Raw genomic sequence first — 13,102 nt, forward strand, 5'->3', positions numbered from 1 at the left:
CGAAAGGATCAGCAGTTGGCCGGATTCAAATAATCTTCATATATGACTTTTAGCATTCAAGAGATGCTGACCGCTTGTCACGAACTCGTCATAAATTATTTCTTTTCCTCAGATGGCCATCGCACGCGCAACTCAAACCCTATAGCGCCGGAGAATTGTTCATGAGGAGCCTCTGAATTTTTAATTTATTCATGTAAAGTCTGAGATGTTTTTGGGTGTCGTAAAAAAATAAATAAGAAGATGGATACATCCCGGCGACCGGCGGCGTTGTCGAGCCGAGTTGTTGCAACAACACGCACTGACGGATGACAGGCTCCAATAATTCATCAGTCTCAAGTCTAACAACAGAGTTGACGAAAAATATGTCAGTTGACAAAAGATTTGAAGCGAGAAAGTTGGTTCCGTGTTTCCCGCCAAATTCCAAAGGGAATAATTCAAACGAAACTGTTTTGTGTACAACGCAAAATGTTTTTCCGTGTTGCCAGCAACATCCATAATCGGCATTCAGTCAAAACCATCGCCCGGTTCTTCCTGTGTCTGGCCGTTCTGTCCTTGAGCTTGACCCTGTTGAAATTATCCAATTCCGGCTCTGAAAACGGCCCAAAATGGGGCAACAGCGCGGATAATGACGCAATGATGCTGGACTCTTGGTCATCCGCGTCGCAGTTGCTGGCCTTTTTGGAATCGAGTCGGATGACAAACCGATCGGCCTGTCGCGTTTTCTACGAGTTTGGCGGCGTAGTCATCAACAATAGCGACAGGTACAAAGACGGGCAAAAGTCCGTCTGCCTAGACCAGGGACTCGGGCCGGCCATCAACAATTGTCTCGTCTACTCATTCGGAATAGACAACGAATGGTCGTTTGACGACGACATGGCTAAACTCGGATGCGACGTCTACTCTTTCGATCCGTAAAATAAATTAAATAATGATAATGAATTTGGTTGATTTTGATTCAATTCAGATTCGAATTGATTTGGAATTTTTAAAATTTTTTAAAAAAAGATCCATGGAGGAAGTGGATCACAATCGCAGCGCTCGAATTCATTTTTACCAGATGGGCCTGTGGAACCGAGACGGTTACATTTACCTGGACAAGAAACGGCCGGAAGTCGCCTGGAAGGTTCTCACCTTGGAATCTTTTTACAATAGATTTAAATCGATTCACGGAGAGCGGGAAATCGATTACGTCAAGATCGACATCGAAGGTGACGAGTGGACTGTCCTGCCGCAAATGATCGACTCGGGGATACTGGGCAGAGTGAAGCAGCTGGCCATGGAGGTCCACTTTGACGGAGACGACAGCGTCGACGACATCCGCCAGCGGATTGGCCTCTTGCGCTCGTTGGAAATCCGCCACGGAATGATTCCGTTCGATTACAAGAGCAATTTGAACAGCAAGGGATTCGTGCCGGCCGCGCCGAAGAAATACTCGTGCGCCGAAATCGCCTATTTCAATTCAAAATTCAAAATGTGATATTTAAACTTTGATAATATTTCTTTTAAAACAATATACTTTGTTATGTGAGTGACCAGCAGTGAGATATATATCCCAAATGTCAGGTAATAAATCGTCTATGATAGAGAGGAGTTTGTCTTATCACGCCTGTAATGGTGTTCGAATTCAATAGAACTAAATTCTTGATGGACCGTAATACTGCTCTAGTCCGGCTGGCTGCGGTTTTTCCCGTTAGGCTACCTCCTTAGACGCGTTCACAATAAACAATTAAATGTGCTGACAAGTTGCTCGCAAGGATTATTGTTCGTCCTTGAGTAGCAGGGCCAATTGGGGACTCACGGGGTATGGTGATTCATATAATGAGATATGGTAATTATACTTCCCGTCCTCAGCTTATCCCCAAGTAGGAAATAGAAAGAAAATTTATATAACCCATAACCGCCCCACGCAGAAGGATCAACTTGAATGGCTATAGACTCTAGAATGTGTTCTAGAAGTTTGATGTGCCGAAGTCTGGACTTTCTAATATATTCATCAAATGATTTTTCACGCTTAAAAATTCACCGATTCTAGTCACGAATTTCCTAGTGGAAGCCAAGCGAAGAGGAGTCAAGGGTACCAGCTATGAATAAAAAAGAAATAAACGATGAATAACCAAAGGTTTGTATATAGTTTTGCATATCTGTTTGTGGATTCCGTCGTGGAAACACAGCGTGCTCCATCCGCATTATGGTTAGTTCACTTTTATTTTTGTATAGTCCCCGTGAAGGCTATAGATTTGTTAGCCAAACATATGGTTTTAGTAAGGGCCTCACTATACCTTTGACCGTGTCTGCCTGAAGTTGAAGGTCATGCAATTAAACATAGGTTTCCCTCCCATCATTTCTGTACAGGTTATAGTGGTGGGTTGAATGTTGAAACTCCGCCTCCCGTTGGGAATCCTCAGGTCTGACAGTGGCACATCGTCTATCAGCCAGTCGACATGAGGACTAGTGGCCGGGCATGTGGTTGATCTGTTCGACAGCAACATGGGCATTTTGCTGCACGACCGCTGCATTAGTTGGTTTTATTTGCGCAAATTGGCAATTTGTCTTATTACGCTCGTGACTCTGTTGGCCGTTTCCGTTTTATACACACCTGTACTTCGAGAAGGATATCTTTTAGCAGGGTTGCTGGGACCGTTTCAATCAACTTGTAGTCACGCTGCTGACCGAAGAGGTCCCAATCAAAAGATCGTCACCTATTCCCTTTATGGCAACTTCTCACGGGAGGATCACGTTAAAAAATACGTCATTCCGTTTGGAGAGACTCTCAAGTCGGTCCCCTCGATTTATCCAGGTATTAATCAATATGAGTATAATTCGAATGATTCTAAAGGTGAGAAATTATAAATTAATTTTTTCAGGGTGGACTGTAAGAATTTATCACAATCTGCAATCCGACGACAAGGAAAGTTGGGAAACGTTCAACCGCCATTTGGACATCGGAAGTCACGTCGATATTTGCAACGTCACCCAAGTGCTGGAAAATCGAAATTTAGAAAAGAATCCAAGTGCGGCGACCTGGCGTTGGGTAAAATTCTATTATTACTATAAATAAACTATCAGCAGTTTTATCTTTTTTACGTTCACTTTTAGATGTTTGAGGTTATGTTGGGTTGCCAAATCTAGCCAAATCGCTGTTTTATTAACCATTTTATTTTCTTAACGGTTAGCTAACTATGATCGATGACATGGTGGACACGGTAATGTCTCGAGACTCTGACAGTCGAATAATACCTCGTGAAGAAGATGCCGTTCATGAGTGGCTGACGAGCGACAAGATTTTCCACATTATGAGAGACCATCCTTGGCAATGCGTCAATATTCTAGCGGGTATAATTGGTTTCTAATCAATTGACTTGAGTTAAATTTAGCTGATAGTCATGTGGTGTGCAATCCCAAAAGGAAATGTTGTAATTAATCAAATCACATAGGTATGTGGGGAGTCAAACTCAGCCAGGATCGTGCACACATTGCCGGTGTGTTCCAGGAGATTTTTAAATTGACGCATAATCACAACTACGGCTACGACCAAGCTCTGTTGACGGACTACATTTGGCCTTTTGCGCGATTAAACATGGTGAGACATTTCTATCACTGTTGAAACAAGGATTTAAAAAATGAAACTTAATTATCTTAACTTTATCTTTGGGCGGAATAATTGATTAGGTGTCTCATGACAGTTACTGCTGCAGAAATTTTCCATTCACCAAGCCGTACCCGACGCCAAGAAGTAAGGACGGCCTTTTCATCGGCGGGCGAGATAATCCAAAAGAGGCCCTCAGGTCTCCCTGTCCGGTCGAATGCCGCCCAGTAAACGCCACATCCGAGTGGGACTATTGTTGAGCTAATATTTTTTTAAATGTTTACGGCAATCCTATGTGAATAAATGGCTTAATTAATAATAAAATTTGTGTTATTCATAAATTTCTGATAATTTAACATAAGTTTGTCTTGTAAGTTGTAACTAAGGCTTTGTGAACCAGGGAGGAAATAATTCATTTAGAAATAATGAACAATTATACAGACGAAGTATATTCGAAATGATATCCTTTAAAATTCAGAGATATTACTGTGTGAGTAGCTATGGCTCAAAATAGGATTAAGATTTCATTTCTCTAACATTTCAAAATGAATTTCCGTATCCCAAATTAGTTAGAGGACGAAATGATATACTGCCGACTCCTTTGACTATGATGCCTTCTGAAGAGCGGACCTTAACACACATGATGTCCTTGAACAGATACCTAGGGAGAGGTGAGAGGTCAACGTTTTACATAAGCCCATACCATTGATCTTGACCGCTGAAAGCCGCTTGAGCCCTTTTTCTCTGTTATTCACATCCTGAACCTGATCAAAAATTCTAGTCACGAATTGAGTCGGAGAATAAAACGAGATACGTCGGCCAATACAAAATGAGTAACTATTAAAAACTACATAGGCGCTGTGTGCTGTTTTTAACTTATTTCAGGTTAAAATTTTTAACTACTGCACATTTTGCTATGCTATTAAAAAGAGATTGATGTGAATAAAGTGGACGCGATTTGATGGCAACGTATCCAACAGTTTCGTAGTTGGTCATATGTTTTCAGGGTTTCAGCTTTCCTTTGTACGATTTCACGACGGGCAATGGCCTCATTGCCATTTTGACCATGAACGTCTGATTATTATGCAACACTGTTGGAGGAACAGTCTAGACCATAATAGGACTCTGTATAACAGAATAAAGGCTAAATCTAATCTCTCTAGCTTTTAATTATTACTAGTACAATTTGTCAGCTTATCAATTAGCTAAAATATGTGATGAGTAAATGCGTCTAAAAGCTGCTACAAAATTGGAATCTCCGCTTCAAAGCAGTTGTATTATTTGACACATTTTTAAAAAACAGACGGGCAATTGAATTCAACCCAAATCATCAAGAGTACAATTCAGCAAATGGGAATAATAGGAGGATCCTCTCATTGAGTTTTTTCAAGCGAACGCAGCATTTGCAGCAACAGATTTCTGGCATCGATGTCCACCGTATTTTTCACGGCCTCATTATTTGTGGGACTTGCAATTAAATTCGGTTGATTAACGTCGATTTTGCCAAACGGTTGAAGCCGGCCCGTCACTTCGTCGCTTAAACGTCGCATTTGCTGGGAGTCCACAATTGATTCAGGAGCCGGCCGATGGCTGATGCTGTTTATTCTCGGAATCACGGCACTGGTAGTAGTCACGGGGGATGCCGGAACGATTGTTTCGTTCGGATCAACAATGCCGAACGGCTCAAGCTGTTGCATCACATAATCTTTCAGGTATTCCATCTGCTGCGGATTGACAGTTCCTTCCAACACACTGCCATCAGGATTATGGATGCTGCTCGAATTTGTGTTGTGGGTACTCTGCGGAGTTGATTTGGGATCCACAATTCCGTAAACCTTCAGCTGATCCAGCAAGTAATCGAGTAGCTGCTTGTGCATCCGCTGTGAGCGCTCAACTTCCGTGCTGCTGTTCGGCGGATGGCTGCTGTCCTGTGGTGAAACGGTTGTTGTGACGTTGGGAGCAAACCAAGGACTGGCCGTTAGATCCAAATCCGGTGGTGGCTCCGGAGTGTTGGGTCGTTGGTCGTCGATTCCGTAAGGCCGGATCTGATACAGAAAGAAATCCAGCAACCGCATCATTTTCGTATCGACGTAGTGAAAGGATATGGTGCTGTCCGAACAGCATTCGCGACCCTAAAAATAGAATAATTGACAATTGAATTATTCATCAATATGTTATTGTAGCGTTAAAACGTTATTATTTCACCTTTTTGGGGGCGTAGTAAATGTTTTTCCAGTACCAATAATCCTGGGTTATGTTACCAGGAAAGTAAACATTGTCCGGAATGAAAGGATGGAATCGACCTCTTCCTTTCGAGTCTCTTGTGTCCATAGTTAAGACTTTCAGGTTCTCCATACATTTTCCTGCGGGGGAGGGGTTATCATAACATTTAATTGAAATCACATCTTAATGATGTCATTAAAATTTCTTACCCATTTCTGCATCCTCTGCCCCTTCATGGTCATGGCGGCAAAGCAACGCGTTAAAATATCTGAATGCATCAAACAGAGAAAAATATGGTAATTTAAAAAGAAAAGATTTTGAAAAAGAAAAGAAAAATGCAAATCAATGCCGGAGGGTTGGGGGATGGGTACAATAAAAAAAGATCATTTTGGTTTACCCTTCCTTGACAAATCTCCTGGTTGCTTCTTTACTCAGCACATAGCCTAAAGAGATTAAATTTAAAAAAATATATTCTAGTGAATTCAAAGTGTTGCCAAATTAAGATTAAGACACACAAACAACTTACCAGCTCCACCGCTGAAATATCCCGATTTAACGATAGCCTTAAATTTGTGACCGAACCACAGCGGTTGCGACGTATTGAATGCCGATAGAAAATAACGTAAATTCTCTACAATGACGTACCTATAAGAGATATTGCGTAAAAATTTACTTTTCGGAAAAACTTGAAAAAATTTACGTGTCGTCGTCAGCTTTAAGGAACCAGTCCACTTCGTCTTGATAGCGATCCCAAGCGTAACGAAAGGCTTCTCTGGTCTTTCCCCACAAGCCGTTGCGGCCTTCGCGTACGGCCAGCTCGACAGACGGCAACGTCGAATCTTTTTTTTTTAAAAAAAAGGATGAAATAAATAATTAAACATGACGTCACATCACTTTTTCCTCGCTGGCGAAATATACACACCGTTGCCTGAACTCATGAACAGGAGGATGTTGCAGCGTTTACCCCACGTTTCTTTGACGGCCAGAGCTCTTGTTTCGTGATTTTCTGGGCTCGTCAGAATCCAGCAGAGGACCCGCACTTGATCGCCGAGATCTCTCCCTTTCTCGTCTAATTTTTAAAGACAAAATTTCCGAGTTGAATTGGTTTATTCCGCCGATTAATAGAAGAATCTCAGAGGCTATATTTTTACCGACAACAACTTGGTTTGGATAAGATTTGACTCCTATTTCATTTGATTGTTTGATTTCGTTTTGAACGTTAGATATTACAGCATACTCTTGATAGAATCTAATGAGACAGTAGTTTGATTAGTTATTTTTACAGATTTACATTGCAATCGCCCATTTGAACTTTCGAAACTCACAGATGTTGGGATTGATTCACTAGTGAGATGAGACAACAGCCGAAGACGACACCGACCAGCAGCGATAGAAATGACAGTCGACGAGGAAGACGAAGCAGTTTCATTTTCTTTCAACTTGTCCATGGAAATACTTGCGAAAGAGAAGCAACAGCGCACTGAACTTTTGTGTGGTGATTCTCACTTTGCGCGTTTAATTTACAACCGAATAACTTTGAACACAAAAGCGTAAAATTGTTGAAGAAGAAAGTAAATTCACGTTAAAATTTTCAGTTCAACTCGCCTTTTTAGAACAACTTTCCCCTTCGTGATATTCTCGGTTGTGTTGGTTATCTCTGCTAAGTCTAGAGCGATACTGTAAACCGTAGGTAAACGTTCCTACAACTATTAAGTCCCTCCTTTTGGGCGGAGCTTCAGTTCGTCATGCCTGCCAGCGAAAAGGCTATATAAGTGTATACACATATGTTAAATCGTTAAATGCTAATGTTATACAACATGAAAGAAATTTCTTCAAGACCTATGGCGAGTTAATCACCCACATATACTACGTGTTATACATTTATTTTGAAAACAAATTTTGAAAACAAAAAACACATGAAGGTTTTCGGGGGGGGGGGGAATGTGATTGGAAATTCAACGACACTGAGAAAAAATGGCGTGGCATGGCATGTAAGGAAATCGTTCAAGAATAAGGCTCAGCACAAAAATAACAATCGATAATGTTGATCAAATTTTGGGGGTGGAAGGATCATGGTACAACGGCATTTTCTTTGGGATCGACAATTCTGAAAGGCTGTAGTTGGTCCATCACGTAATCACGCAAGTATTGCATTTGATGGGAATCGACAATATTAGCGTCAACATTCACGCTGTTGAGAGCGTCCATGTCCTTTGGATTTGCAATAACGTTACTGGTATTCGCCGTCCTGATGGAGTTATCGATTGGAGTTTCGACGTTCGGATCCACAATTCCCAACGACTCAAGTTGATTCATCAAGTAATCGACTAACTGTTGGTGCAGCTTCTGTGGATCCGGACTGACTGCTGTAATTGCAGCCGGTGTAGTAGTAGTTGTACTCTGTGTAGTTGTACTTGTCTCCCAATTGCTCATTTGTTTGCACTGGGTCTTAGTATGCCATTCTGATACCAATTCGGGGTAGAACTTGGTTACACCTTCTTCATGGTGAAGTTTCTTGCACAGATCGCAGAAACCGTGTCGCGCCATTTGCTCCACTCCTGCTTCCACTCGATAGTGATCCTTCCACCAGAAATATTCGTTGTAAAAATTGTCGTTGGCGTCCAGCAACAGCAGGTACCGAGCCAATTTCTCCGGTGTAAAATCCAGGGCGTTAATAAACGAATGATGGGGGGCGAATTGGCTGTAATTGGCACCGCCATAAACGATAGGGATCATGTTGTGGTTCATGATTTCAAAGAATTTTTCTGTCACGTAATCGTTGCAGATGGAATTTTCAAAGGACAAGTAGAATTTGTATTTCATTTCCAGCTCGTCGTAGCACTCAGGATAAGATAACCAATTAATTCCATTTCGAGGGCAACTGAAATTGCCGCATCCGCCGTAAATGTCGACCGGAATGAATTTACTCAGTTCTTTTACGTAAGTTTCTCGCAAACTGTTTGTGCCGCAATGAGATGCCATCCAGACGACTGGTCGAGTTTTGTTGACCGCGTAATTCCTGGCCGATGGAAGATGCATCGCTTCAATCATTCGGTGCGTCTCCTCAAGAGTTTTGGGGGCCGTGAATTCCGGATGGATGCGACCGTAAAGCAATTGAACGTCCGAATTTAATTTGTAGCTCATGGTCCAGTTAAATAAATTCCCCATGCTAGTAACGTCGATATAAGGGATAGTAGTAGGCGATTCTTGTGACAGAAAGATCAACCGCTGGTTGGCGCGCCTAGTAAAATTTGGCATCTGAGTTTGCCAGAGTTCGTGCATGTGGATGATGATGGCGTCGTATTCTTCCAGCGGCAAAATCGACGTCTTGTTGTCGAAGACGACACATTCCTTGATGTCACATCCGTGCTGGAAGAACGTCTGGCGGCCGAAACCGAAAGCTGCGGTTTCAATCCGATTCGCACTGTTCCAAATCAAAATGGTTTTAATGTCACGAGCGGCCATCCAGGGGATCATACTGTACAAGTTTGGCAGTCTAGAATTGTCGTTTTGTTTCCCGTAGAGCACAAAAACGCACACCACTTGGAAGAGCAAGACGAATAGAAAAAATTGTTGGCAAGTTAAAGTTGATAACTGCCGAACGTTCAGTTGTTTACTCATTTTGATGGCTGTAGCACGTCTTTGAAGCAACCGCTCGCCGTTCCAATTTCTGGGATACTAGTCAATTCACCACACTCACGTTGGGAGGCGGTTCAGTCGTTGCCCTGCAGGCTGATGCCTGGAGCGAAGCGCCAACACAAAATAATAAATATCTTGAGCTTTCAAATTTGAGCTTGCAACAAGGAACCCAAGAATATCCAGCATATCTATATAAGTAGTTTGAATCAAGAATGATGAACCTCAAATTTGTAACCAAATCCCCATCGTTTATGTATAGCCTCTCATTGATTAATATTTGTCACAGGGTCAATCAGTTCATTTTTGTAGATTCGACTCGAATTGCTTCATTTTTCTACTGCTTCATTTCGTTTCCAGTCACGCACACGAAACTACTGAAAACAATTTTTCTAATCTTGTCGTCGCCAAAAACAAACATATAAGTTCCCAGCTATAGACATTGGAATTTACCAGTGTCTCGTTTCGTTTTGGCTCGACAGCTGAATGATTGTCCTTCACCTTTTTCGGCTATCATGGAAAGCCCGAAACAGCTAAAAGGTGATAGAGCTATTTACATCGAACAATACATCGATAGAGCCACTTAATCGCAGAACATGCACCGGGAGTGTTTGATAGTCAAGTGTAATATTCACTATACAATTTCCTTATAGCAGGTGATGTAAACAAGAATGAATCTGTCGTTCTTGCGCTTCAACACTCAAATATTTTACCTGAGACGCAATAATTAAAAAGGGGAATAATTTGCGGCACAATAGCTCATTTAAATTAGACATTATAGACAAAGTAAAGCAGCATACATGTTGGAACTGGTGAATGATCTGATTAGAAAATTTGGTATCTCTGATATCAAATACCTTCGATAGTTACAAATGCAATTCCATACAAGGCAAGGAATATAAGAGAGGTCACATGCTGGGTTGTGCCATTCAATGACCCCACCAAAGTTGAAATCGACGCACTCGGGAGCGTTGACCACATCACGACTATTTAAATTTCGTGCCGTACTATTTACAAATCCTAGTCACGGAAACCTTTCGATGAAAATAAATAAGGCAAAAGGTTGAATAGAGATCCGTAAAAGATTTTTTTAAAAAAGGTAATAATAATATAAATAATGGGCAATGTGTGTATGAATTTTCAATGATTCCCATCCATAGGCTATATGAACAAAAGTCTATTTTGCATACGATGCTACGTGTCGTTTAGATCCGTGGTTGGTTCTAAGCTTCTTTTTGTAAATTTAAAGCGTTGTCAGGGAGGTTGGTGCTGTGGATGTTAGCCGAGTATACCGGCTCTCACTGTCTTTGGCCATCTTGAGTTGAAGGCCCTTTTTTGATGTAGGTTCGCTGTCGTAACGTTGAACCGAGTTACAGCATAGTAGGCGGGATCGGTTCTAGTCAAGAAGCTAGACGAATCCCAACCATCGGCAACATAAGCCCTGTAGCCTTTTCATCATTATTTCCCTATGCATCTTTTAGGGAAAAGCTGAGTTTAGCGATAGAGGTATATCAGACGAAGAGCTCGGCTGGTATAAAAGAAAGCTGCCATTTCAAATCCTTTCGTACTATTGCTCCGCCATCCGATCCTCGTCGGATATAACCAACTCCAACTCCCGGCCCAGCAAGAGAACAAATACAATGGCTCGCTCGTTCAACCTGATTGTCGTGTTGGTTGTCGCTCTGTCGGTCGTCCAGGCCACCGTCATCCGTGAGGAAGACGTCGCCCGACTTTTACCCGAAGGCCGGGCCAATACCGTCATCTCCGTCGTCACCACTACGGCCACCGGACCCACAACAGTCGTCAAATCGTAATCATTTTACAATTTTGATTTCATTCCGTCTATACAATTTGACGATTTGATTTGCATCGATTGTTTGATTGACGTAACAGGACGAGATTGGTCTGCGCCACTCTGGTTTCACCCATTTCCACAACGGACTGTCGTCGTAAGAGACAATTCTGGAATGCTGCTCCGCTCTTCTTCGCTGTTGGCCAGGACGACGTCAACCAATTCGACGGACTGAACCCAACTCAAGTCCTCCAGTAATAATTATTTCCAATATCCTAGACTCCTTGATGACCAGCTAATATCATTATTCTCTCTGTTGATTTAGAGTGGAGCCGTCCGTCCTGCCGGCTCCTGTCGAGTACCGCAACCGACCTGCTTTCAGGCCCATCGCATCGCAGCAATTCAATTCGCCGTTCGCCATTCAGTCGTCGCTGAGCAACAAGGTCCAGCCGCTGGCTCTCCGCGTTGCCGATCCGTTCTTCGGCGCTGCCCGCTTCTCCGCCTTTTCTTCGCTCTTCTCCAACATCATCTCGTCCATTCTGACTCCGGCCGTCACTTCCACCAGGTAATATACTTCCCTAAAAAATTCCGATCATTGATCAAAAGTTCAAATTTTTATTATTATTTTTAAATGTTACATTACAGCACCAAGACGGTGTACACCACAACGGTGACCAGCACTTCGTTCACGTCTACGGCTACCTACACCCTTGTATCTGCTCAGTGTCTCCCAGCTGGAGTGAAAGTTTGCCCGGCAACTCCTACCACCCCTGCGCCCGCGACAACTAGCACGACTGGGGCGACCACTAGCACCACTACTGGTGGGTCAACTGCCACAAGTACCTCAACAGAAGCATCCACAACAACTACTACACCTTCTGGTTCTGGCAAATGATGAAATCTACGATGTTGATTATTTTAGATCCAGAGCAATAACCGATTAGGCCTATGGGCGCGACGCTATTATTTAAACCAGCGAAAATTCATTATTCTGTTTTTTTTTTTTTTTTTTTTCCTGCTGTTCTCTCAATCACTTCAATAATTTGCATGATGTTAAGATTGTGTTTTTAGTGCACTTTTGTATTCGGCTTCAATTAATTTAATATTTAAACAAAAAAAAAAGAATCAATACACTCGCAATCTTATATATCTTCATCTGTTCCGTGTTCTTTCATCAAACATAACTTGGATTAGTACCGATTAGATGCTAGCTAGAAACATAGCTATATTAAATATTTGCTAGTATAGGACTACATTAATATTAAATAACATTATACGAGACGAAATCAAAGTATAATTGAATTAATCCTACATTGAACTCCTTACAGTAAGTACAGGAAAAGTACAAAATATTGAAGACTAGAAAACAATCAAATACTACTATGCTAAAAGACTGAATGTATTATTATCTTGAATACAATTAAGAAAATGACCTGTGCGTTTTGATGCGTGGAAATCTTTTCCATTTGAATCTCGAAATGTTCAGTCTTTTCCTAAAATCGAATAGTTTATTATAACTTCTATGGCAGCTATGCTTATTATCAGCGGTATTATGAATCTTATTATGTAAGACAAAGCGATCGGGAGGCAAAACCGACCGTGACCTTTTCCAGCCGAGCAATAAGTTAGTGCGTTATTTACGACAGACATCAAAGAGAGGCGGCGTGACCTCCTCCGGTGAACGCGTGAGTCGTGAGTTAAATCCAGTGTATAGTTACGACATAAATACGGCCGGTGTTAACAACCTTGTGGCCTCGTCTCAACTTTCCACCCGGATGGATTTTTACGGATTTTTAGGACTCCGTCTAGTATGACGACCGTAAATGGCTGGGCACGTCTGCTGATGTCTAGGCAAACAAATGTCT

At 42.0% G+C, this 13,102-nt stretch overlaps 5 protein-coding genes across 5 annotated transcripts; 3 read left to right on the plus strand and 2 right to left on the minus strand.

Moving 5' to 3' along the window:
- Nucleotides 1-195: 195 nt before the first annotated feature.
- On the plus strand, nt 196-1,590 carry LOC124326392 (probable methyltransferase-like protein 24). Its single transcript, XM_046785182.1, has 2 exons — nt 196-911; nt 1,006-1,590. Exons 1-2 carry the CDS (start codon nt 466-468, stop codon nt 1,475-1,477), a joined length of 918 nt encoding a protein of 305 aa, XP_046641138.1. The 5' UTR covers nt 196-465; the 3' UTR covers nt 1,478-1,590.
- Nucleotides 1,591-2,401: 811 nt separating this feature from the next.
- LOC124326371 lies at nt 2,402-3,927 on the plus strand. Its single transcript, XM_046785142.1, has 5 exons — nt 2,402-2,797; nt 2,865-3,031; nt 3,174-3,333; nt 3,435-3,580; nt 3,670-3,927. The coding sequence occupies exons 1-5, from the start codon at nt 2,488-2,490 to the stop codon at nt 3,844-3,846; spliced, it is 960 nt and encodes a 319-aa protein (XP_046641098.1). The 5' UTR covers nt 2,402-2,487; the 3' UTR covers nt 3,847-3,927.
- A 914-nt stretch (nt 3,928-4,841) lies between these two features.
- LOC124326134 (glycoprotein-N-acetylgalactosamine 3-beta-galactosyltransferase 1-like) lies at nt 4,842-7,597 on the minus strand. Its single transcript, XM_046784794.1, has 9 exons — nt 7,135-7,597; nt 6,961-7,058; nt 6,732-6,878; nt 6,510-6,648; nt 6,336-6,454; nt 6,207-6,252; nt 6,019-6,077; nt 5,792-5,949; nt 4,842-5,718 (listed from the first exon to the last, which is right to left on the minus strand). Exons 1-9 carry the CDS (start codon nt 7,236-7,238, stop codon nt 4,960-4,962), a joined length of 1,629 nt encoding a protein of 542 aa, XP_046640750.1. The 5' UTR covers nt 7,239-7,597; the 3' UTR covers nt 4,842-4,959.
- Nucleotides 7,598-7,698: 101 nt separating this feature from the next.
- On the minus strand, nt 7,699-9,467 carry LOC124326151 (alpha-(1,3)-fucosyltransferase C-like). Its single transcript, XM_046784818.1, has one exon. It carries the CDS (start codon nt 9,428-9,430, stop codon nt 7,880-7,882), a length of 1,551 nt encoding a protein of 516 aa, XP_046640774.1. The 5' UTR covers nt 9,431-9,467; the 3' UTR covers nt 7,699-7,879.
- Nucleotides 9,468-10,997: 1,530 nt separating this feature from the next.
- LOC124327721 (chitinase 3-like) lies at nt 10,998-12,132 on the plus strand. Its single transcript, XM_046786719.1, has 4 exons — nt 10,998-11,255; nt 11,339-11,491; nt 11,563-11,802; nt 11,883-12,132. Exons 1-4 carry the CDS (start codon nt 11,086-11,088, stop codon nt 12,130-12,132), a joined length of 813 nt encoding a protein of 270 aa, XP_046642675.1. The 5' UTR covers nt 10,998-11,085.
- Nucleotides 12,133-13,102: the final 970 nt, after the last annotated feature.

The sequence above is a fragment of the Daphnia pulicaria genome, chromosome 2 (assembly GCF_021234035.1).
Source record: "Daphnia pulicaria isolate SC F1-1A chromosome 2, SC_F0-13Bv2, whole genome shotgun sequence".
In the NCBI taxonomy this organism is placed as follows: Eukaryota; Metazoa; Arthropoda; class Branchiopoda; order Diplostraca; family Daphniidae; genus Daphnia; species Daphnia pulicaria.

Coding starts and splice junctions, on each gene's coding strand:
- LOC124326151 (XM_046784818.1), bottom strand. CDS start 9,430: ATGAGTAAACAACTGAACGTTCGGCAGTTATCAACTTTAACTTGCCAA.
- LOC124327721 (XM_046786719.1), top strand. CDS start 11,086: ATGGCTCGCTCGTTCAACCTGATTGTCGTGTTGGTTGTCGCTCTGTCG. Junction 11,492..11,562: donor AACCCAACTCAAGTCCTCCA/GTAATAATTATT, acceptor CTGTTGATTTAG/AGTGGAGCCGTCCGTCCTGC. Junction 11,803..11,882: donor CCGGCCGTCACTTCCACCAG/GTAATATACTTC, acceptor GTTACATTACAG/CACCAAGACGGTGTACACCA.
- LOC124326371 (XM_046785142.1), top strand. CDS start 2,488: ATGGGCATTTTGCTGCACGACCGCTGCATTAGTTGGTTTTATTTGCGC. Junction 2,798..2,864: donor GGTCCCCTCGATTTATCCAG/GTATTAATCAAT, acceptor TAATTTTTTCAG/GGTGGACTGTAAGAATTTAT. Junction 3,581..3,669: donor CTTTTGCGCGATTAAACATG/GTGAGACATTTC, acceptor ATAATTGATTAG/GTGTCTCATGACAGTTACTG.
- LOC124326392 (XM_046785182.1), top strand. CDS start 466: ATGTTTTTCCGTGTTGCCAGCAACATCCATAATCGGCATTCAGTCAAA. Junction 912..1,005: donor GACGTCTACTCTTTCGATCC/GTAAAATAAATT, acceptor TTTTAAAAAAAG/ATCCATGGAGGAAGTGGATC.
- LOC124326134 (XM_046784794.1), bottom strand. CDS start 7,238: ATGAAACTGCTTCGTCTTCCTCGTCGACTGTCATTTCTATCGCTGCTG. Junction 7,059..7,134: donor GTGAATCAATCCCAACATCT/GTGAGTTTCGAA, acceptor CTGTCTCATTAG/ATTCTATCAAGAGTATGCTG. Junction 6,879..6,960: donor TCCAAACCAAGTTGTTGTCG/GTAAAAATATAG, acceptor TTTAAAAATTAG/ACGAGAAAGGGAGAGATCTC.